General features: G+C 37.2%; 1 protein-coding gene across 5 annotated transcripts in view; it reads left to right on the forward strand.

Moving 5' to 3' along the window:
* The window catches only part of Nhe3 (Na[+]/H[+] hydrogen exchanger 3), a 205,988-nt gene that overhangs the window by 150,216 nt on the left and 29,382 nt on the right, over positions 1-26,390 (forward strand). For 3 of the 5 annotated variants that reach the window (XM_081756704.1, XM_081756706.1, XM_081756707.1), the window contains 2 exons: positions 16,284-16,472; positions 18,677-18,760. In XM_081756704.1, the coding sequence (XP_081612830.1) occupies positions 16,284-16,472; positions 18,677-18,760 (273 nt within the window). Of the gene's footprint in view, positions 1-7,331; positions 7,407-16,283; positions 16,473-18,676; positions 18,761-26,390 lie in introns of all 5 variants that reach the window. The other 2 variants (XM_081756703.1, XM_081756705.1) reach the window with 1 other exon arrangement.

A 26,390-nucleotide genomic window follows, 5' to 3' on the forward strand; every position in this document is an offset into this window, starting at 1 on the left:
AAAGTCAAAGAATTTCATGAAAAGCAGAAAAAAACTGGAAAAGTCCAGGAATTTTAAGTACAGATTTTCACTTCCCATATATATATATATATATATATATTCCTTACCCGGCTATTTGTTTTTTTTTTTTTTTTTTTTTTCTTACCCGGCTATTTGGTTGGAAATATTTTACAAAATAGTTTGTTTTGCAAAATTTCTGTAACTACACACACATATACAGTACCGGGTTGTCTATCGGTCACGAAAGTCATGAAATCAGAAAATGGTCATGAAACTCAGGAAATTTAGCTTTTGGGTCACGAATTTTTTAAACCTGTACAAATATAAGTACAGGTTGAAAAAATTTGTTGTGTAAAACGTCGAAATTCACCACCAAAAATGTCGGTAGTCGGCTTTTAAAGCTTCCAAATTGCAAACAAAGCACGCTTCTATCACTTGCATGAAAATTCGGACAAATTCGCACCTAAATTCGCTCTTGAGAATGTTACAAAATTGTATGGTTTGGTAAAGAAAAGGTCACAAAAAAGTCACGAAATTTCATTTTGGAACTTTAGTAGACACCCTGAGTACGTACATTTACAATCCCTAATAGATGAGGAATCCCTTGATTGAAATATATATATATATATATATATATATATATATATATATATATATATATATATATATATATATATATATATATATATATACTAGGGATGGGAAAAACAGGTTTCTAGAAAAAACGAAATCTGAAAAACCGACATTTCGGTTTTCTCCAAAACCCGGTTCGGTTTCTCACCAGAATAGAGTTTCGTAGTTCTCCGAAAACTGGATCCGTTTACAACATAAACAGTTGTTTTTAAGCTTCTTTCATATGTGTTTTCGACGCATGTTACAATGCCGTAAAGTCAATATGCCGATACCGGTCAAAACGGTAATTGGTTTAGAAAACCGACAACCGGTTTAGGTGAAAAAACGGTTTTTTGACAAATTTTAACGTAAAACTGTTTTTTGTTCCCATCACTAATATATATTTGAAAAAGTCAAGGAATTCGTGCTTGCTAAATAAGTGGGAACCCTGAATATTTATAGCTATCCCTAACTTTACCTTATTAGACTTATATTTTTATCAGTTATTCGTTTACTGTGTTCACTATTCAGAATTAAAGCGCAAATCGACAAGTAACGCGTGGATTTTATTCATGAATATCTTCGGAAATTCTGTTGAAGGTTAGTAGTGATTGAAACTGGCTTGTCAGTTTCTGTATTAAATTTAGAACTGACTTCGTACAAGGTGTGTCAAATGTATACGAACTCTGGCAAATAATCAAGCCAAATTAGCAGAAAAGTTCTAATAAATACGAGAAACATGTCATTTCGGAAAAATGTGAAGTCCAAAGATTCGGATTTTACTTTTGGTTGGCTAATGCTTGGAATACAAATCACAGCACCTTATTATGATATATATACAGTGTTTGAAAACAACACCGATAACGTTTGGGAGGGATGATTCCTGACACCAAGATAAGACATAAATTATTGGGTGCACAAATGCTTCCTTTCTTAGTTACAGGCTGCCGAAAACATAAAAAAAATGAACTTTAAAGGTCCATAGCCCCAAAACTATTGGACTTACCGTAGTCGGGTCAAGACTTCGCTTAGGAACTAATATGTGCGTTATCCAAAAATACATTTTTCAGAATCCTAAGGTACTCACGCATCAAATTTTATAGAGGGAGTTTGGCTACGGGCATATAATTTGAAGCACTCACCAACTTCCTCTATAAAAATTGTTGCGGAAGTACCGCGCGATTCTGAAACATGAATATTTGGATAGGACACATACTAGTTCCTAAGTAACGTCTTGACCCTACTACGGTTGGTCCCATACTTTTGGAGTTTTTTGAGCTCCTTCGTGGCTAAGCGGTTAGCGTACGCACCTTTGGCGTGGGAGACACGGGTTCGATTCCCGGCGGGAGCTCATGTGGTTCGGATTCCACGTTAATCAGTAGGTCCACGTCTCATATAGCCTCGCTGCTAAACGGGACGTTAAACTCAAAATCAACTCAACTCAACTTTTGGAGTTTTGGACTTTTAAATCTCATTTTTATATGTTTTCGGCAGCCTATAACTCCGAAAGGAAACATTTGTGCACCCAGGTTGTTCTATACTTTTTGTCTTATCTTGGTGTCAGGAATCACCTTACAAACGTTGTAGGTATTGTTTTGAAGCACCCTGGTTATGCTATATCTGGTGAGTAATGTTAATTAGTACGTTCGGCGCACATACACGTTACTTCAATCATAGAATGTTAAAAGTATAACACGAGTAGCATGAGAAGAGGCAAAGAATCGTCACACATCATCCGTAGCTTTAATAAGTTCATGTGTATAAATTGTGCATATCAAAGACAAAATGTTCAACTTCTATTCTCATAGAGGAAAACTTCACCAGATAATTTCAACAGGAAATAACAGTAACATATAACTAAATTACTTTCCAGTGCACATCTTCAAATACTACTCAACAGTTCAAAGTACTAGTATTTTTTCAAAGTAGTTATTCTGTTGTTTCCTAAAATTTAAAATCAATGAAATACGACTTTCCGAACACTATTTTACCCGAAAGATTTCTTTAAAAAAGAATCTGTTAATAAGCCACAAGAATTCTGATGTATTTGAAGAAATGTCTTCTGTGCTTATAGAGCAGTGTCTGATTATAATCCTAAGTTCAAAAGGTCTTTTTTTTAGGTTTCTACGTACGTGTTTCTGACAATTTGTATGTGCTATTAGCTTTGCAATATTATCCTAAATAATTGTTATTAGCTTAACTTATCTACTGCTGTAAGTCCAAAACTCACCACCTCCTGTCAAATAAGAGATCTTTTAAAATTGTACAATTAAATTTTAACAAAACGTTTTGCATTTTTTAATACTCTTTTCTCATGTAGTCTTTTTAGATATCCGTATATGTACTGTGTCTTTTGCTACATTTGTATATTCTTTTACGAAGAACCTCTTTGCTTTCAACTCCTTTATAGCTCTGCTTTGTTTCCAAAAAGTTTTGCACCTTTTCGAAAATATAAATCACTAGAGACCAGGACTGGCTGTAGGTCAGACTTGGTGAGTTGCTTTACTTTGTTGACAAATTACAATGGTTTCGCTCTAGAACCAAACTAGCCCCATGGTGACACATTTATAAAAGTGGTGTAAATGGAAGTTTTGTGTCATTGTTCTTTTTGTCAAAAGAATTTAAATTAAAATTTCAGAATACAGAGCGCAGGGGCATAGAAAGTGGTGTTGCATTAATGTTAGCAAACATTTGAAGAGAAAATAAACTGGCGAAGACAGTAAAGAGGATCACGTGAAACTTACATCTATGTCAATATGGATAGCCATCGTTGAAGTCATCGTTACCCGTGAAGATGTTAATGGGTTGGCAAACTCAACCGAAATTAATCGTTCTAGTTATCTATTGCAGAGAAAACCGGAATTAAAAATATCGCTTTCGTTAAAGAGAAATTGTGGACGAATTTAGAGTTATTGTGGGAACTAACGGATGTACCGTTATTAAAGAGTGATCGTACAAACTAACAGATGTACGTAAGTTGTCGTTATCACTATTAAAGAGTTACCTGAACTAACGGGTGTACGTAAGTTCCCGTTACCGTTATTAAAGAGCGATCATGCGGACTAGCAGATGTACGTAAGTTGCTGTTGCCGTTATTAAAAGGATTATCGTGTAGACTAACGGGTGTACGTAAGTTACCGTTATTAAAAGGATTATCGTGTAGACTAACGGGTGTACGTAAGTTACCGTTATTAAAGTTATCGTGCGGACTAACGGGTGTACGTAAATTGCCGTTTTTGTTGTTAAAGAGTTAACGTGTCGACTAACGGATGTATCCGTTAAGATATTAACGCATTGTCTTCACTAACAAACTCAGCCGAGATAATCGCTGTAACTATCTATTGCAAAAAATAGCTTTCGTTGTAGTTATAATGATTAATGGGGACGTACTAACAGTACAATTTTATAAGACCCACTAGTGTGAAGCTAATACGATAACAATTTTAGCAGAAAGATATATCGCTGTTATTACAATAAACCATATCGACAAGTGAATCACTCAGGTCTGCTGTTTATTTCTTAGAAAACCACACTGTTGATCGTTCCATTACTCACTGCCTGGATTGCCCACAATCCTCTTAACATGCATAACCACTTAACCGGTGCCGACTTTCCCACGCTAGTTACCATTATGTTCATACCAAGGGAGCGTAATGCTAGTGGTTAGTATTTTTGCTTCGCAGTTGAGAAGTCCTAGGATCAAATCCAGTGGTCAGCCATTTTGACTGATATTTTCTCTCACTTCCACTCTAGTGGGTCGCAGTGGCTCAGTGGTAGAGCGTTCACCCCTGGTGCATGGGGTTCTTGGTTGGATCCCAGTTCGCGCCAAGTGAACTTCATAGTAGACAAACACCGCGTGCGTGGGTTTTCTCGGGGATCTCCCGTTTCTTCCCACTTCCTTCATTCCACTATTTCATTCATTTTTCATCATCACCGTCTCTTTTAGCCTAGCCGGCATTACCATGGGACGTAAAATTTAAAGATTTTCATTTCCACTCTAGGAATAACATGAAACTTTGAAATTTCGTGGCTGATTTTCTTTCACATTCTTTGTCAATGTTGCTGTTATTGGTTCCAGTGTAAATTGGTTCCGCAGACTTTATCTGAGAGTTCGTTCAATAAAATGAATTAATATAAGTACTTACTCCAACAGTAGATATGGGCATGTTAGCTCAGTGGTAGAACACTGACCTCTGTTGCTAGGAATCCCTGGTTCGACCTAGGCTATGTGAATTTGTGGTTGACAGCATCGTATACATGAGTTTTCTCCCATTCACTTCTATTAATCACCCGTCTCCTTTAGCCTAAAGGAAATAACATAAAGGATGGGACGTAAAACTAGAAATTTCATTAATTTCGTTTGCAGTTTCTTTGGAAATCACGCCATGAAAAGAATTCATTTATAAAACACGAGAGCGATTATGTTACTTCAGTTTACGTGGGTGTCTTACTCTGTTTGATTACGTGTTCACCCAAAGATGCGTTTGAGACATTGCAACAAAAAGATTTTTAATGTTCAGTATCTAGTAATACATCTTTGGAGTCCTATATTAAGAAACTTTCTACTTTTATAATGGTCCAACCAACCAACTATATATATGAAAGGTGTTTCAAAGCAGTACCGACAACGTTCGGGAGGTGATTCCTGCCACCAAAATAAGACGAAAAGTATAGACGAATCTGGGTGCACAAATGCTTCCTTTTGGAGTTATAGGCTGCCGAAAACATGAAAAAAAAAAAAAAAAAAAAAAAACCTTTAATGGTCTATAGCTCCAAAACTATGGGGCCTACCGTAGTCGGGTCAAGACTTCACTTAGGAACTAGTATGTGCGCTAATATGTGTGATGTGTGCACGATAGGTACAGTAAATCACGATCAAACTTCTTTTCAAGGTTTGTACAAGCGCCATCTATTTTGTGTTCTATGTCCCATTTCTTCACTGCTTCGTAAAGAGCTGTAGCTTGTTTCTCCTGCAGATGATGGTATTTCAGAGATGTCTGAAAATTGTTCTTTGACATTAAAAGTTACAAATATCGCTAATCTGTCAACCTTCTCTATGCTACTTGCAGCTAGGGTACCCACACCTTAAAACTTTCGATATTAGCGCATTCCGGTTTCGTTACAGAAAATAACACACATGTATATTTATGTTTCGAAGGTAATTACTATTACACAATCAGAGATTAGTCAGAAATAAAAACAGATGTGTATTTGTGGAGAAAAGCTACCCCAAAACGATATTCACACAACCCCAATTCTATTTAAAGTTTTGGGTCTGAATCCAAGATGGCGGACTTGAAGATGGCCGCCACCATGGTACCGTACTACTCAGTTTCAGGTGTGGATCTATCTCCATTACCTTTAGCCAAAATATGATCCCTTTCCCTTCAGTCGTTTCAAAGTTACAAGAGTATATTCCAAACTTTTGCCATATATTATATATTGTATATATAATCAGATGTTTAGGTCGCTTGGGGATCGGCTAAATATTTTTCAATTGAGCCAATTTTTTCCATGTGTTAATCTGGACCGACATGGAATCAATTTAGGGGTTGGGAGCAAAGAAATTCGGAAATCGAAAATTAAGGACCATCCTTTTATATATATATATATATATAGGTTCGATCCCAGCTCGCGCCGTGTGGACTTTGTGGTGGACAAACACCGTGCTCGTGGGTTTTCTCAGGGTTCTCCCGTTTCCTCTCACTTTCTTCATTTCACCATTTCACTCATCTCTCATCATCACCGTCTCCTTTAACCTAACTGGCATAACCGTGGGACGTAAAACTTAAAGATTTCAAAATCAGTACTTTTGCCATATTTCGTAGCTCGACTGTTATTATGCCACAAAACACACAGTTAATTTCAATTAACTTTCTAAGCACTAGAGTAGTATAAAATCAAAATTTGAATACTGATCTTTATGAATTTGGAAATTATTATATTTAAAAAAATGTACCTGAGGCTTTCAGTTAATATTTTCACGTAACTGAGATTAATATATTTTATAACCGAACTAGAAGTAAAAGAGTCACTTTGCGTCAAATGTCTGATGTAAAACAAATTAATATATTATAATTGTAATTAGATAATAATAATTCAAGACTTCAATATTACTAAGGAATAACAGCCCACAAATTCACTATCCAGCAAAAAAAAAAAAAAAAAGAAGAAGAAGAAGAAGAAAAATTAGTCCTCTCTAAACAAAAAGTCCAACTACTGTACTGAGAATTATGGAATAATAGAGGGTGTGCATTATAAAGCGTTCGTGAAGAAACTGTTGCTTTTTCTGTCTTTATTAATTATAAAACAAGTATTAATTTCTAAATGACTTTTGTACTAACATTTATGTTTAAAGTTTGTGGTAAACTTTGTGCAGGACCCTATGTACAGTATGCTTATCTTAGTCAAAACGTAATTCATGCTTGGTGTCCTGTAAATAATTCGCTTACTTAACTCTTCTTGACAGCAACTTGAAAGTGAGACTTTAGGCATTACTTTATGTTGTCGACACTTCCAAGCTGTAATTGCATAGCAGAAAGATGTGCTTTACTTTTTTTTTCTGTCTAGGGCATATCTGTTGCTGAAGCGTTTTTTTCTTTTTCTTAGGGCGTATCTGTTGCTGAAGTTTTTTTCTTTATCTTTTCCGTAAGACAGATGGTGTGAAAAATAGATGTTTATTGTGTAATTGTGTAAGTTCTGAAGGTAGTTCTTTGCAGGCAGGAGCATCCCGAGACCAAATTTGTACTGATGCAGAAACAGGAAGTCTTGGTCAAGATAAAACGTACCAGGCGGTGAGATTTTTTTTTTTTTTTTTTTTTTGGCACATTCCTCAGTGTTGTGTGGTTTCTTTCTGTCACCATACGAGACGTGTACAGAATATGTGTCCAGACGCACTTTCAAGTACTATGCTGTATCTTTTCGTACTTATTTTTCCCCCATATTTGCATAATTTTCCCCCTAGCATTTGAAGCTCACAGCTAAGTTTTCCCTCCGTTTCTCAACCAATGTTTCGAACCAGTTTTATGAGATAATTGGAGAACTGGTTAATTTCTAAAATATTGTGCGGTTTAGTGGATGAGCATAAATTCTTATGCACAGTTTTTGAGTCTTTTTTTTTGTACAAGGTGTGAAAAAAAATACGGTGAATGAATTATTTTTTGGAACAACTGCCGACGCTACAACCATGTGATATAATTTGTCAAAGAGTCTGATTCATTGCGACAGGCAGCAGCAAGTTGGAACACGTTCTGACTTGTCAGTCAGCGAGAGTGAAGTTGTGTGTGTTGTGTTTATCGTGTCTGTCGCGTTTTATGGATTTCGAACACGTGTAAACATTATGTTTCAAATTGAAAAAAAAAAAAAAAGTCCCAAAGAAACTCGTGAAATGTGAAATTGATGTATGGCGAAAATGCTGTAACTCTTGGAGACTGTTTACAAGGAGTATGAGCGATTTAAAAGCGGATATGAGTCGGTAGAGAACCAGCAACGTTTGTAACGTCTATTAACCTTAGAAACAAAAAAAAAAAAAAAAAAAAAAAAAGTGCAAAAAGTGGCAAAAGTTGTTAGTTCAAACTGTCCAATAACTATTCGAGAACTTACCAAAGAACTTATTATCTCGTACGGGTCCGTGTAAAGCATTTTAACCGATACTTTGTAGATGAGACGAGTGAATGCAAAATTTGTTTCCAGACTTTTGAGTGATGAACTGAAGGAAGATTGTGTGTCAGTTTGTACGGAGTTAAAGGATCGTCTTCATTCAGATCCGAACTTCATGTCCAAGATTGTAAATGATGATAAAAGCTGGGTCTATGGATATGGCCTTGAGACGAAAATTCAGTTTCCAACAGAAAACCAGTAACTTTCCTGGCCCTAAAAAAAAAAGGCACGTCAATCAAAATCGAATATCAAAGTTATGCTCACTGTTTTTTTCCGACAGTGAGGGCATAATGCGATTAGAGTTCGTTCCAACAGGTGCCCGACCTTTTTCAATTATTATTTGTTTCGGTCTCTGAGTCACTTCCTACGTCCCCGATCTTCAGCAACCACGAAGAGGTGAAAGGAATTCTGCACCTCAAAGAACAAGGTAAAAACACCGTCGGCATTGGATCGAAGAACTCCCATAGCTTCAGACAGAGTAACACACACGCGATGGCCTCTACTTCGAATGATTAAGTTGATTTTGAGTTTAGCGTCGCTTTCAGCAGTGAGGCTACATGAGATTAACGTGGAATCCGAACCTCGAGCTTCCACCGGGAATCGAACCCAGGTCTTCCTCACCAAAGGTATGTACGCTAACCGCTTAGCCATGAAGGAGCTCTCTGATTTGAATGCTGGGCAGCTTTGTTGTAACTTGACAATATAGCAAATACGTGAGACTAAAATATTATAAAATATTTGACTCGCCCTACTGAAAAAAAAAAAGTCGTTTCCTGTGTGTATATTTGTCTTTATTAGGATAATTTGCGTAGAAGAGCAAAAATAAAAAAAAAAAACTAATCGTTATAAAACGTAGTCTATTCTCTTTGCGAGTTACTAATCTTGTGTATTGATTAGGGTTGAAATCGATTGGGAGGATGAGTTCGCCGGAACTCAGGACTTGTATTCTGTAGCTTATATTGTAAACATGCCGTTGACAGTAATTCTATTTATTTGATTTTCTTGAGGGAACGTGATGCTCAAACGTAAGATAATGTTAAAGGGAACATTGCTATAGATCCTTGGTTGAGAAAGAAAGAGAAAAAAAACTGTTTTAGAAATATTCAGATGTGCAGGGAAAAGTAATACAAATATACAGAGCGTATCAAAAGTCTGGGGCCATAGTTCAACTCCGTTGTGAAAAAAGATACGGAAACTGGAAAGAGAGGAAAATTGTTGTGAGTAAGTGGTTTCCAATGTACAGGGTGCTCCTTAATTATGTATATGAAGTATGGCTGAGCAGGGGCGAATCCAGGGCCGACTTCTGGGAAGGGGGGGGGGAGCGGTGGGTTGTCATACCGCTACTTTTAAGGTCTCCGAACTTTGGGATGGGTTATATATATATATATATATATAATAACAAAATTTCCTCTTCTGGGGGGCGATCGCTCCCCTCCCCTGGATCCGCCCCTGTGGCTGACTGTAGTATATGTAATTCTGGACAAAAAGTTTCGATATGGCAACACTGTGTAGCCTGAGAGTGCAGATAACTATCACTGGACTTTACTGTTAGCGTATGCCACACTATACCAGTGCAAGAGTGGCTGAAAGAAACATTCCCGAACCGTTGGATCAGTCGACGTGGGTCTGTGGAGTGGCCATCTCGATCTCCCGATTTGTCACCACCTGCCTTTTTTGTGGAGTGTTGTAAGGGACAAAGTGTGTCAACATCACATAGGCAATTTGGGCGAACTACGGCAAGCTATCACAGAATACCAGGATACCAGTACGGGCCTCGCAAGCTGCTTGTGACAACGTTGCTCTTTCGTCTCCAGGTATATATCAGTTTAGAAGGTGGATTGATGGACCATGCCACGGAGAACAGAGATTAAAATTCTTGTAAGGAAAGGTAAGAGAGTAATGTGTTTATATTCAAGTTAACGTTGCTAGTTTCTTTACCGCAGTCTTTGAAACATTATATACACAATTATGGGCCACCCAGTAGAAAAGTGGAATTTCTCCAATCATACCAACTGTTTGGAATCCACACTGTTTAAACGTTCTATGTTTAAAAAAAAAAAAAAAAAAGCAACGTTGCCAAATCAGCAGATTTGTGTCCTTTACCCTTCACAGCATTTTGGGAAACGAATTCGGTGTTCTGGGTTCTCTCACAGAACAATGTAGACGTTTCCCCTCTCGTTTTTGGATACTCGTACATTCCGTTTGAACAATCTGCTGAACTGAAAACGATGCTTTTTCATTGAACATATACCATCTTACTAGTGTGGAGCTCAAATGGCTGGTGCTGTTGGGGAAAATTTCTCTGTTGTAGATTTAAAAAAAAAAAAAAATACAGGATGGTCCGTAATTATGAATATGATTTTTCAAAGACTGCGGTAAAGAAACTAGCAACATAAACACATTACTCTCATATCTTTCTTTACAAGAATTTTAATCTCTGTTCTCCATGACATGATCCATCAATCCACCATCTAAATTGATACATGCCTGGAGACAAAGAACAACGTTGTCACAAGCAGTTTGATAAACCCGCACTGGTATCCTGTGGAACTCCGTGGTGATAGCTTTCCGTTGTTCGGCCAAATTGCATATATGATATTAATACACTTCGTCTTTTAAAACAACCCATAAGAAAAAGTCACAGACCCACGTCGTCCGATCTAGCGATCAGGGAATGTTTCATTCAGCCACTCTTACACTGGTATAGCATAGTGTGGTGATACTCCATCTTACTGACAGTGTATCAGTTCTAAATGCAGTGACCGTTATCCCCACTATCAAGGTATACAGTGTTGTCATATCTAAACCTTTTGTCCAGAATTAGAAATATCACAGTCACACAAACAACATATACTTCATTACAAGAGCTTTCCTCTCTGTCCACTTTTTAGTATGTTTACTCATAATGGATTTGCCCTATGGTCCAGGGCTTTTCATACACTTTGTATTGTACTCAAAGGGAAATATGGAGGAAAAAGAACGAAAAGATTCAGCGTACAGGACGAATGTTTTGTGCACTTCTTCATGGTTTCGCTTGTTGTAGATATCTTCCTTAGAAAATTTCTTTAGATTTTCGTATCGTTTTGTTTTCTTGAAAGTATTTTATTTTCTTCTGTTAATTGAATGCTCATGTTTTTTTCGTTCGAAGGTTTCTGAATTCGATATTTTTATTTCTACAAAAAATCCCTGTAGCAGGTGTTACGTTTTGATTCACAATATTTCTACCAGTTTCGTTATCTTTCATTAAATTACAATTCAATACTATTTTTATGTGTACAGTTATGTGAACGCAACTTTTCACCATGACTCTGTATATTTTGTTGTATCCGTATCCATGTACTTAGTATGCGTTAAGTACATATTATTACGAGGAGTGTTCGGAAAGTAAGGTTACAAAGCCTGCAGTAAAACGTGTATATATTATTTCATACAACATATACAGCCAACAGATAGAACATACATTAGGCTATTTTTCGACATAATCTCCATATCGGTTGTGGCACTTGTTCCATCGTGGGATGAGTGTGAAGATTCTTCTTCTGGTAAAAATCCAGTCCTTGCGTGTTTAGCCATGTTGTTACGAAGTGTTTCACCTCCTCGTCTAAAGCGAAGCGACGGCCTCCTAGGTGTTCCTTCAAGTGCAGGAATAGGTGAAAGTCGTTTGGAGCGAGATCCGGGCTGTAGGGAGGGTCCTGATCCAAAAATGCATGAAAAGCTCCAATATATTTCAATCAAAAATTTTCTTGTGTGCCTTATATCTGGAGAACTACTTATAGTGTAGCCAAACCGAAATTGTCACTTAACGCAGTATGATGTGCTTATTCCCTTAAGAAAGAAGAAAAAAAGATTTAGGAGCCGTTCAAAAATTTTAGCCCCTGATCCAAAAACTAACTATTGGCGAAGATCGCAGTTTTTTGATGCTTTATTATTATTTTTTTTATCATTCCTAAAATTATTGTCCAAGATCGCAATCTTTTAATCCATTTTTTGGAATCATTCCTAGAATTCTTGTTAAATAATAATTTATTGTATCTTGTAGAACCGAAAATATGTAAAAGAAATGGGAGTTAAAGAATAAATACAGTAATGTATTTCCTATTCACTTTATTATTATGAAATAAAATATTATTCTTTGTTCCACTACAGACTTGTTTATTTGAGGATTTTAGCTTTAAGTTTTGAATGGAGTATTTTGGTTTGTTTATTTGTTTGTTTTGTTGTTTTTATTTGGTGCTGGTGTGCTTGTGCTTGTTGTGCTTTAATATATATTCATATTTGTAAAGTATTGTGTTTGTTGTTTTCTCGTTGCTTTGTTGCTAATACAGGTCTTCGCAGCTATTGAAACGCTTTTACCTGTCCTACGAGAGCCATTCGGAAAGTAACCTTCGATTTGTTAAGAAAGGAACACCGAAGTAAATAAGAAGAATTTATTACATCTCAAAATTGGTTAAAAAAGGAACACCAAAGTAAATAAGAAGAGTTTATTATATACATCTCAAAATTGGTTAAAAAAGGAACACCAAAGTAAATAAGAAGAATTTATTACATACATCTCGAAATTGGTTAAAAAGGAACAAAGTAAATAAGAAGAATTTATTACATACATCTCAAAATTGGTTAAAAAAGGAACACCAAAGTAAATAAGAAGAATTTATTACATACATCTCGAAATTGGTTAAAAAGGAACAAAGTAAATAAGAAGAATTTATTACATACATCTCAAAATTGGTTAAAAAAGGAACACCAAAGTAAATAAGAAGAATTTATTACATACATCTCGAAATTGGTTAAAAAGGAACAAAGTAAATAAGAAGAATTTATTACATACATCTCAAAATTGGTTAAAAAAGGAACACCGAAGTAAATAAGAATTTATTACATACATCTCGAAATTGGTTAAAAGAGGAACAAAGTAAATAAGAAGAATTTATTACATACATCTCAAAACTACTTGTTTGCTCTGTTTTCCAACATAGTTTCCATAAACCTTCAAGCACTTACCATAACTCTGCACTAGCTTAGAAATTCCATCATCATAAAAATCTCCCGCCTGTCCCTTGAGCCAGCCTGTGACTGCATCTTAGGCGACGTCATATAACACAGTCCTGGAAATTTGTGGAAATTCATCGGAAAGCTCCAAGATTGTGAAACATTGATTTTCACGAACTTTTGCATCAATTTTCTGAAAGAGTTTATCAATGACCACTGATGACCTGCTCCTCCTCTTTTCGTCATAAATGTTTGTTCGTCCACTTTTAAATGAACGAACAACTCCTTAACTCATCACACTTGGTCCATACACGATACAAAGTTCCCGATGAATAGCTGCTGCAAAATGTTGTTTCGCTGTAAGAAAACGTATAATAGCTCTTACCTCGCACTTGGCGGGGTTTTCTATTGCAGCACACATTTTGAGACGCTACAAATATGCAACTAGTGATCAGACAATTTTTGTTCTACCACGGCTGGATGCAGACTAATCTACCGCGCACATCGATGCAAAGATGGTAGCCCTACTTCACGCACAGTGACCAATCGAGGTTATTTTCCGAACGCGCCTCTTATATTTGTAGTTTTAAGACAAAGTTCTGACTGTTTTGAAGCACTTTTCTGTGTTGTTTGTGAAATATACATACATTGAATGTCCATGTATTATGTGTTATATTATCGCTTATGTCCTTTGTGTTCTAAGATTCAAATGTGACTGTGGGATTCGCCGAGTCTTTGTGAAGTCAATATATCCGAGTAACTGCTGGGGTGTGGTCGCCACTACATTACCTACTGTATGTGTCGTAGGTGTAGAAAGTATAGTTTCACATTCACCCAGTCTTTGGCCTGTTCCAAATAGAGGAGAACCTTTATACCTTTACCTTACTAATAATCAAAGGTTAAATTTCCAGTTAGAACAAAAAATCGAAAATAAGACCATTCATAAGAGTGCTCATCTTGTATTGAATTGTATATAGCACAGTCAAGAAATATTTAAAATACACGGTGTTTCAAAAAGAATGACCTGATTTTGGACGGTAATAATTATGGAACATGGGACGTGCCGGCAAGGAAGTAAGTGTTGTTTGAATGGGCGTGGCCTAGAGTTTCAGAAAATCACCGTTAGATGTCAGTCAATGCGTCTTCTCAGTTTGCAGTCAGTTAGAAGAAAGATGGCGTCTGCTCAGCAGAAGGCGTTTTATGTGCTGCACTTTACAAAGACTGAGTCAGTGATTTCGGTCCAGCGTGCATTTCGTAGGCATTTTTGGCATTGTTCGGCCTGCACCCAAAAAACATTCGTTGTTGGTATCGCCAATTTAAAGAGACAGAATGCTTGTGCACAGGTAAGAGTCCAGGTCGGCCTCGCGCTTTCGATGAAATGGTGGAATTTAGCCTGCTGGTGGACACATAGAGCATTTGTAATAGCGTAGCTAAAACTTGAAGATTTTGTATTTTGCAATCTAAAATCAGGTCATTCTTTTTAAAACAACCTGTATATTTATTTGTGGGTTTGAAGTTGGTTGAAAGTGGTCGCGAAAAATAGTTCCATTCCAGTTTCACATGATCTTTAGAATCTCGTATGTTTGTGTACAATAGAGTTTAGGTATTTTTTTATGCTCATCGATGTTCTGTGTTAGTCGTTACTTGTTTGTCGATAAAATATCATAACGTTCCGATGAAACGTACAATACTTTCCTTTTTCCCAGTGATAAGCTAATGTAAGTATACGAATCATTCTAAAATGTGACAAATTGTGTATTATAGAAGGCGAAATTAGAATAAGTGGAAAATTTTATAAGATTAAGACGCATGTCTGCCGTTTTGTGTCAGAATTAATTTTTCTGTGATTATTCCTTAAGGGGGTAGACTACTAAATATTTTTCAAAAGCTAACAATTTTTCTTTTGCCAGTTTTTCGTAAGTGAAAAGGGATAATGAAATGTAACTTACTTCAATAATAGATAATGTTATTCTACACCCGAAAATACGAATCGGAAGAATTTTCAGTGTTGCCATCCATAGAAATTACGGTGTAATCAGAATTTGAATTACACAAAAATCTAGGTTATGGCAGCGACTAGAAAAATGAACTCAGCGGCAATTAATGACTTATCATCCTGTCTATGTTCCTTGTTAACTACTTTTTAAATAATATTTGAATTTTAATTGTACTGTTTATTAAAAATTATTTATTTTGTACTCCTTATTACAAAATAAATACAAATATTATTTAAAAAGTAGTTAACAAAGAACACAGACAGCATGATAAGTCATCAATTGCCGTTGAGTTCATTTTTCTAGCCGCTGCCATAACCTAGATTTTTGTGTAATTCAAATTCTGATTACACCGTAATTTCTATGAATGGCAACACTGAAAATTCTTCCGATTCTTATTTTCGGATGTAGAATAGCATTACCTATTATTAAGGTAAGTTACATTTCATTATCTCTTTTCATTTACGAAAAACTGGCAAAAGAAAAAATGTTAGCTTTTGAAAAATATTTAGTAGTTTGTCCCCTTAATTTGACTCATGTTGGTGCTTTATTTCCATGTCTTGTATAATTACATAATTTACAGAAATATTTGTGCTCAAATATTAGCTGTGGCGTTAGATTTACAATGTGCAAATTTAATACAGAAATAATTATGAAAAGTGAATTGTTTTGTGTACTTAACATGCTTATTCTTCATAGATTATTAACCTAAGAATTTATTGTATCTGCCTCTACTAAAGTAAACTAATTTCCATGACCATTCCATGGGGTCCATACTCAGAACTTTCGTTTTTTTGTATGGCTGTTTTACATGTATCCTCCCTATCCAAAATTGCTCAAGTTTTTCGCTCATAAAAAGGAATTTACACGGTCAATCGTCCTGAGATTTTGAAATTTGGAAAATATATCGAATCCATACTCTACCGAACTTTTATTTTGTGTGTGTGTGTGTGTGTGACTATGTAATTCTTTATTATCAATACTGTAACCTTTTCATTCAAATTAATATTTATTTTTATATTTTCTTAGGATACAAATGATGCTTCAAGAGACCCGAAAGTACATGAAAAAGCGTGGTTGGCTCGTATCTGGGGTGATTTTGATGTAAAATATATGAAACCATTCCTCACCCACGCTCGCCCAACGTTGTTGGAAACGCTACCCGTTTGTTGCAATCCAATAGCCAGGTTATTAACCACAACGGAACAAATGACACAGGTAAGAGATGGAGGTGTCTGTGTACGGTAGAATTTATAAAATACGAGCTGTGTGATTAAAATTTTGTGTTCTGTCAACAGGAGTTCTACTAGTAGCGTAATTAAGGATGCATGTTCCCCTGTATGAAAATATCAAAAGCCCCCACTTCTTCCCAAATTCATGAAAACACAGAAAAATTATACAGCAATAGTTTTTTTATATTCCATCTAGTCAGTCACTTATCGGATCATCTGGTTTCTAGCAGTCACTTAAATTTTTAGTAACGTTCTTTGACAGTCCAGAAATTTCAGACGCAGTTTGTGTAATACACTTAAGTACATTCATGCTATTTCCCGACGACATTCAAATTGCCCTCTATAGGACTACGATCAATTTGTTCTGGAGCGATGGGCGGTTTACTAGGATCTCACACGAGGGAGGGCGGAAGATAAGTTTCTTTCTTTATTTACCTGAGAAATCGCAAGCAATGGGCCAAACAAGATATCGCTTTAATCGAAGAGCCATCCAGCCATATGTCATTTAATGACGTAGACCAAGATCCTGCAAATGGTGCTGACAAAGTTCGGATGAACGGCCCATTTTCTTCCTGGCATGTGTGGGCGTTGGAACAATCTATGCGCAGCGGCATTTCAGACACTAACAAGAGTAAAGTGTGCTGTTCACGGGAAACGGTCTGGCTTACTGGACGGCAGCAATGCAAAATGATCTTGCCATCTTCGGTTGGAAGCTCCTTGCCCATCCCCCATACAGTCCCGATCTGCGCCAGCGACTTCCATCTTTTTCTGACATTTAAGAAGGCTCTGAGTGGAAAGCGTAGCAGAACCAATGATGAACACACTTTTTTTTTTTTTTTCGTATGCAGGATACTTTTTTTTAATGTTGTAAAGCAATATGACAAATGCATCCATATCTTGGTTCTCATGTGTAGAAATAAAGTAAGGCTTCTTTATTCGCAGTATAATATATGTCCTGCATAAACACTTTTGTCCATAGCCACTGGTTATTTCCCAATTAACTCTCGTACAGAGTCAACTTGCCTTCTGACACAAACTGGATGGTGAGAGTTTCGTTCGAATCAGACGATGTACACGACGAAAACTTGTGCGTTTTCACTAGTACATAAACAGGGTGTCGCAAAAGTCCGGTCCCATAGGGAATTAATATTCAAATGTTACAGATTTAAAGTACACATAGTTAAAAGGTACAACGTAACTATATTATAGCCTTTGTTTCAGGTAGAAACATTGGCATAAATGAAAAGTGAGCTTTCTTTCTACAGGATACGCAATGTACCAATTTCCCATAGTTAGATCGTTACTGCAAGACTCAGTAAGGGATATCAATTTGAGCATTTGTTGCCGTAATGCTTTTCATACCTGAAGAACGATTTTAATATATCTACAGTTCCTTTCTTAACTATCCTAACTATATATAAAACTACATAAACTGACATAAAATAACAGGTCTTCCGTTTGACGTGGAAAGTTGAAATTTTACATGATTGTATCTTTCCGGCACTAGCGTTACCTAATTAAATCACCAAAATTTCCAAGTTAAGAGTGGTTTTATGAGGAACTGAAAAATCTTTCCCATGTTATTTATATGGTACATCTTTCACACCCCAACATGTGTAAGCACTTCCGGCAGGATTAGAATGATGAAATTTGGCATGAGTGTAGCCTTCCAGGACTAACCCACAGGAAAATCGCCAAAAGTTAACATTTTTAGTTTCTAAGGGGTCAAAGGGGGGAGGAAGAAATTCCCATGTTATTTAATGGATGTTTTCTTGGGATACAAAATCGTATCTTTTAGGTAGTTGAAATAGGAAAAAAAAATTGAAATTCGGCGGAATCGTGGGTTTAAGAGGTGTGAGGCCGTAGGGCGAGCAAAGTCGGGAGGTCTGGAGGTAGAGCCCCCAGCTAGCCAAAGGCTAGTCTGTATTCTAAATAAACGACATTTCAATATTCCCTCTGAGACTAGTCTTTTTGAGACATTCTGTGTATATAATATGCATGGTTTGTGGTATGAGACTTTAAGATCAACACATTCTGTTTCCACCATTTTTTTTTTTTTTTTTTTAAATAAAACTTTATACTTCTCAATAGACTTGAATGAATTAATTTTTATATTAATAATGATTTTTCATATATTCGATATAAAATATCTTAGTAAGAAGTTAAAATAATTTGTGTAAATTGTTCCAGGAGACGAGATCGTCAGGAAGACGTGACTCAGATTCTGATCTCTGTATTGATGAAAATGAACTCTCGTATGGACACAACCAGAGGGTGAGTTTTTAATTTTCTGCAAGGACTGATCGGAAAGTATGGTATCCCTCTTCGTATTGTTATTTCAAATATGCAGTTATTAATTTGTTTCAAGTGCATCATAAATATCTGTGGTAAGTCTTAGAACAAAAGAAGAAGAAAAAGCTGAGCTTAATGTATTTTTACTTAAGCACCTGGGTCATTCTTTCTTCATACTTGCATGTAGTGTGTTTCATGCGGAAAATAAAATGCGTAAGTTTTTCCGAAATGTTTTGTTGCAGCTGTTTTCTGCTAGCAAGGCAATGCTTTTTTTTTCTTCTAATGTACACTTAGGTGACTTCTAGTTACGGAGACGCTATGCGGAAACATTACAGCTTGGTGTAGATGAAAACTGGTAAGTAAGGGGAAATCAATTAGTTATCAAAAATTTGCTGTATATTCCATTATCTGCTTTGTTATTTCAATTACTATGTAATTCTTAATGGCTAGTAATTTAAGATACCTTAGAGATTTAATGTCATGGATTATGTAAAGAAGATAATTCCAATATAGTTTGATGAACTTGAACGATGGTTTTCAGGAATCAAATCAAACATATCTTTGGAATATTTGTTACATACACATTCAGATGGTTAGAAAGTATCAGATTGTGTAAAATATATTACCTTAATGTAATATATGCTGCAGATAAATCCACGAAGGACTGCGATCGACCAGACGGTTTTCATGTTAAGATGTGGTAAATATATCGGTTCCTAATCCTCCTCCTAGAGAAAAGTTCGTTATCCCTTAATTTCACTAGTACGCCAATGAGTACGCATACTATCTGTATGCACTTCAGAAGTTTTAAAATATCTTGTACGAGGCACGTCCACAAAATAAGTGTACTGGGGCCCTCGCGGACAGAGGGACCTTGTTATTGCTTTGTTGGTCACACTGCCGTGTAGCTTAGCTCCTATCCTTTCCAGAGACCCCATTAACGCGTCAGTACGACAAACTGTGGCCACAGTAACGCCTCCCGTGAAAGATGTCGATAAAATGTGCCGCCAAGTGGTAGATCTGCAGCGTTATCCATTATCTCATTGTGAAGGGAATATCTTTATCTGAAGTTTTTAACGAGATCAAAACAATTTAGAAGGACAATTCAGAACAAGAGGGGACCGCTGACGAAAGGAGTCTGCTTTCTGTACAACAATGCCAGACCGCATACGGCCAATACAACAAAGCAACTTTTGGAGTCATTTTGGTGGGACGTTTTGAACCACCCCTCACTTTCCCCTGACGTGGCGCCTTCTATCATCTGTTCACCTCTCTAAAGATGCACATGGGTGGGAAGAAAGTTTCAACTGACGAGGAAATGAAGGTGGAAGTGAAGAATTGGGGAAAGAGGTGGCGGCAGACTTCTTTGACCAAGGCATAAAAAAAAATGATCCCTCATCTCACTAAGTGCATCGAGAGGGATGGCGACTACGTGAAAAAATAGTTCACATATGTTCTGATGTAACTATATAAACTTTTTTTTTAATAAATTTTTTGAAAGCTACAAAATTCTAGTACAATTATTTTCTGAACGTCCCTCATATATCACAGTCCATGAGGTTGAAATCAGGTGATCATGGTACAGAGACTCGTTATGCCATCTAGCGCCTAGGAAATATGTCATAAAAAGCAGTGTCATTGCTTCCAGATACTGGAGCACGCCCGTCATCTCCACTCCTCAACCAATCCTTCATAATTATTTTTTGTACTATTGTTAGGAGTGATAGTTCTTCCATTGTGAAAATAAGCAAGAAAACTTGCACCGTGAAAACGAACCAACTTGAATATGCAAGAAGCGGAGTGTAAAGCAAGAATAATAGAAATAAGCTAATGTTGAAAGTTGATATCCAATTGAGTGAGTATCAATTGGCCGGCCAAAGTTGGTTCTGAACTTCAGCGCCAGATTTTTTTGTTATTAACACGAGGGCTTATCGAAAACCATGAACTAGTAGAGACAAAGTGTTGAGTTTTATGTTCTGTCTTAAGACTTCTCTGCATAGTCTCCGAACACAGTTACATGTTTCTGCCATCGTGTTTTGACCTGTATAAGTATGTGCCAGTGATGGTACCATGCTTCTGAAGGTATCTGAAAAAAAGAATGACTCCACGACAGTCTCATAAAACCAAGAGCATCATATTACCAGCAGACTTTTGCACCTTTACCTTTTCGTGGAGAGGTAAAGTGGAGTGTTTCCACTCCTTACTCATCTCTTTTGTCTCACGATCATATAAATAATCCAACATTCGCCCATAATTGTCAGACAGAAAAAAAAATGTCACATTGCTCTAAAAGATTCAACAGGTGATTTGCCATGTCACACTGTGTTGGTCTCTCAAGAGGAGTCAGCAAACGCTTAACCGAACGTGCTGACACCTTAAACATGTGCATATCTTCATGAATTATATTCCACATAACTGTTGACTTTGCTGCGTAATATTATGAGTTCGTCGGTCTTCGAGAGTCAGCTCTTCGATTTTTCTCACTGTTTCGGCGTCGTCCGTAATAGATCATCGTCCAGGTCTTGGCCCATCTGCAAGGGACATGTGACCTGTGTGGAAATTCCTCATCCACCTCACGACAGTGTGATATGTTGGTCAGTCCTTAGCATACACAAGCTTCATTTCACTATGATTTTGCTGGGTATTGTAACCCTTCGAATGCAGACGCTTAATCACGCAAGGGGCTTCTATCTGCTCCATGTTGCACGTTACTGACAGCTAGCGCCACTTGTAAAGAAAGTGAATGACATATATATGAATTAATTTCACTAAATCGCACATAAAAGGTCTAAAGTCGACACGGACCAAGTTGTAGCAAAATCAGTCAATAGCTTCTCGGAGATAAATAAAATTTTCTGATATCCCCTCGTATTCAGTGAATAAACAGTAATTTCAATCCTATAAATCACAACCTATTAACACATTTCCGGACGAGCGGATGAGCTCTTCTCATAGTGGAACTATTGTCTAGTAGGACGGACAACGACCATACCCATCTCTTTCCTTTCTTTACATTTTGATATTGAGCTTTGTAGTTTTCAGAAATGTCTTTAAAATAAAAATAACTTAATTGAGTCTTTTCCCTGAATTTCGGAAAAGCACCAAAACACTTCCGCGTGCTGGGAAAAACAGTTGGTGCACAAAGCGTTAAAATAACTGAGGGTAACATTACTAGCTTACAATTCATCCTCTTGCTCTGCCTCTTTTCTTTCAATGAAAATAGCCAAAGACTTCGTCAGTTACAATCTTAAAACCTTTTCATCTCAAGTTTCTTAAGCCTTAGGCTTTTGTCACTTTGAGAATTCACTGTGTGCACTGGTGTCGAGAAGTCTTTTTAGATCAAATAAGAAAACACTTTAGTCCAAATTCTGTTACACGTTATTTTAGTGTTCTGTTGTGCGCAGATGTTAATACGGGGTTTCCAAGAGTGAATGGTGGAATTTGGTGAGGTGGTTGTGAGAGATACGTCATACGATATACAGGGTGTTTCAAAACAACACCGACAACGTTTGGGAGGTGATTTCTTCATCAAGATAAGACAAAAAGTATACACTAACCTGGGTGCACAAATGCTTCTTTTCGGAGTTATAGGTTGCCGAAAACATAAACAAATGAACTTTAAAGGTTCATATCTCTGAAACTATGATGGGACCTACCGTAGTCGGGTCAAGACTTCACCTAGGAACTACTATGTGCCCTATCCAAATATCCATGTTTCAGAATCTTACGGTACTTTCGCAACAATTTTTATAGAGGTGGTTTTTGTGAGTACTTCAAATTATAAGACCGTAGAAAAACTCCCTTTCCAAAAATTGTTGTGTGAGTGCCTTAGGACTGTGGAATATGTATTTTTGGATAGCGCACATATTAGTCCGTAAGTGAAGTCTTGACCCGACTACGGTAGGTTCCATAGTTTTGGAGCTATGGGCCCTTAAAGTTCATTCTTTCATGTTTTTGTCAGCCTATAACTCCGAAATGAAGCATTTGTGCACCCAGGTTGGTCTATACTTTTCGTCTTATCTTGGTGTCAGGAATCGCCTCGCAAACGTTGTCGGTGTTGTTTTGAAACACCCTGTATATATATATGTATGTATAGGATTTGTCCGGAAAGTAGTAGGACTGAACTTTTTTTTTAAATCATTCACAATTTTGACATATCGACTTAATAGTGTTCAAAATATGCCCCTTCTGCATCAGCGCAGTGTTTCCAGCGACTCTGCCTATCACTGAAGGCTCCCTGCAACGCAGAAACGGAATGATCCTCAGCTTCTTCTTACGGCCTCTTGAATGGCCTGCACCAAGCCATGGGGTGATATCAATAAAAATAAGTAACTACTCCTGAGAAGACCTGCTCGGGAATCGGAGTAACTGCACCTGGAGTAATCTCCTCCCTCAATTTCGTATCAATAAAACAAGACACTACTCAGGTCTAGTCTGCTCCAGATTTATGAACGTTTACTCGCGCTTCCTCTGCACGTAGCACTGAGTCGTATCAATAAAAAAAGTGATTACTCATTTCTCCCATTCATCGCGCAGTCATTTCGTTGTTTGTAACCTATGGCGTAGTATCTTAAAAGCCATGAAACGGGCAAGTAGCAACGATAGCTTCAATCAAAGTGCATTTGTGGATATTGTAAAAGAGTTTCCAGTGGTACTTTCAAAGTCACAGCTACCAGAAAGTAAACGAAGAAAAGCCGAAACTTTGAAGGTAATTACAGTGAAATGCAACGAAATATCAAATACATCTACGACTGAGACACAAATTCAAAAGAGAATCTTTAATAATCGAGCGAGAATAAAACAAAAATAAAAAATAAGAAAAAAATAAAAATAAAAAACGGGAAAGAAGAAAGTAGTACTGAAACCATGGGAATGAACCTATTTGAGCTGATGGATGTTGATTGGAATCCAGCACACGACAAGCGCATATCACGTGTTGTCCAAGGTCTTTGTAGATTGTTTGGCTTTAAGTACGAAATCAGACACTTGGCTCCTTTGTTTTCTTTTTAAAAAAGTCCAGCCACCCACGTCATAAATCTCGTCCATCTGATTGCGTTTTCCACACCATACGTGTCCCCTTTCGCATTGACATAAACAAAATACATTCTCATGTATACACCCTTTCTATCAACGTTGAGTTGAGTTGATTATTAGTTAAACGTCCTTTTCAGTAGCGTGCCTATATGAGACAGAACCCACTGATTAACGTGGAATCCAAACCACATGAGCTCCTGCCGGGAATCGAACGCGGGTCTCCTATGCCAAAGGCATGTACGCTAACCGCTTAGCCACGAAATAGTTCTTCCTATTAACGTATTACTCTCTAAAATACTAGGTTTCTTTAATGCCACTTGTGTATAGTCAAGTGCTCCGATAGCACCCGGAAATGTATATTGTTCTTGCCACTCTGCCTTTGCTGTTTGTATATTACGCACACTTCCGGAAACAATCCATTTTCAGGTAGTCATAGACAGTACTTTAAGCCACACCAGAATCCCCTGACATTCCGACCTGGAATCCCTGATCACTCACGTAACGCAAGAAAACCAAGGGCACCGATTTCTCTGTAAATTTGGGGGGGGGAGGGCATTCAGATGCAGAAGGTATATATACCAGGATTTTAAGACAAATTGCACTCTAATTATGCCAATATTGTATATTCATAAATACAATAGGGACCCACATGAGCTTTGGGGAGCCCGGGCCCCCACAGAATCGGCGCCCTTGAAGAAAACCCGCACCTTTTCATCATTACGTAGTCCATCACCCCGAATTTCGGTTGATTCTCCTTTAAAAAATGTTGTGCTAATCACTACATTTTCTTTTCATAAACTTATAATGCTTTTTGTAGTCTCCATTTCCAACATTTCTATGCAGTTTATAAGTTTTTCTACGTAGTAAAACAATCATATACTCTGCCATATTTCGCACGGAGTCACCTATTTAGCTTGCTCCACAAATTTGGAGAAGTTACTAGCATCACAGAGGAGTCTTTGATTTTTATTGATATCAAACGCGGAGTAGTTACTCGGCTCGAGAATAGAGGTGTGGTTACTTCAAAAGGGCGGGGCTTCTCCGAGGTCAGCCGAGACGACTAGTGCTCAGTTCTCTTTTTATTGATACCAATGCGAGTAACTACTTCAAAATTGGGCGTAATGAGTAACTTCTCCGTTTTATTGATATCACCCATGGTGCTGTCCTTTCATGACCATTTTCAGTCGGGGGAAGAGGAAGAAGTCTGCAGGAGCGACATCTGGGCTGTAGGGTGGCTGGGGAATCTGTGTGATGCAATGTTTGGTCAGGAACTCTATGACAACAAAGGCGGTGTGGGTTGACACATTGTCATTCCAAAGTTTTCGGTCAGACTTTCGTTCACAATAGTGTTGGGCAAGTTTAATTGTTCTGATCACGAACACTCAATCTGCGGTCGGGATTCAAACGATTTCGCCTTTTCACAAAGTTTTTGTCGCTTTGTGCCGTTGAAGGGCGTCCTGACCGTTGCTGATCTTCAGCTTGCTCTCTTCCCTCCCGAAACAATTTGTGCCACTCAAAAACTCTTGATTGGCCCATGGCATCACTCCTATAAGCAGTCGTGATCATGTCATGGGTCTAACTCGCAGTTTTACCCAATTTCTTGCAAAACTTCACCGCGTAAGGCTGTTCTAACAAACGATTCATTGTGGATATGACAGGGCATCTTCGTAAGAGGTTCACCTTAAACTCGAACTACATTCCATAAAGGCCTGGCGACTGATGCACTGATAGCTAAAACCCACCCAATCAGCATGGTAACATTCTCCTCCTGCACCACTTTTGGCGGGAAAAATTTAGTTGTACTACTTTTCGGACAAACCCCGTATATACATATATATATATATATATTTGACATTTTATTTCTGTACACACTATTCATGATTCTAAGCAGCGCTCCAAAGCTGCAAATTTCTCGAACAAAGTGCAGACCTGTATTCCACAAGCAGCGCTACGAGATCTGGAATGAAGAGAGAAAATGAAATAGTGCAGTTAGCATGTGATGTGGTCTGACCAGTGTTTACACTAACATTGAAAGTCAGAGAAATTTTACAAAATATGCCAAAAGTAAGGAAAACCTGCTACACTTTGCAAAAGTCTAGATTTTTTGCCGACAGAAGATGTGAAGAAGACCTGAAAGAATCAAAGACAGATTCCAAAGGAAAACGATAAGAAAAAGGTGAAAAAAAATATCTGTATAAGTGAAGAAGCTTGGGCAGCGCCGGAAGGTGTTAAAACATCAAGCTTTGAAAGAAGAATAAATTAAATAAAAAATTTAAACCACAAAAGAAAAACACTTACTTGTTAATTGTTGAAAATCAAAGAGATACTCTAAAATTATGAATGCCAATATATTAAAGAATCGCTAGTGAATACTTATTGCTTGGTACTAATGTTTTATTGCATTCGTAAAACAGCATAATAAGTATAACAGCAAGAAACCAGGCTTATACTGTATTTTTAATAAGAATGAAATAAAAAGGAAAGTGGTGGACGGCTTGAGCACAGTGGAAGCCTATTTTTATATATATGTAACTTAACCATAAATGATAGTGTTCGCGATGTCACGGGTGAGGAAAAA

Source organism: Thermobia domestica, chromosome 4 (genome assembly GCF_964235325.1).
Source record: "Thermobia domestica chromosome 4, izTheDome1.hap1.1, whole genome shotgun sequence".
NCBI classification, from domain to species: domain Eukaryota; kingdom Metazoa; phylum Arthropoda; class Insecta; order Zygentoma; family Lepismatidae; genus Thermobia; species Thermobia domestica.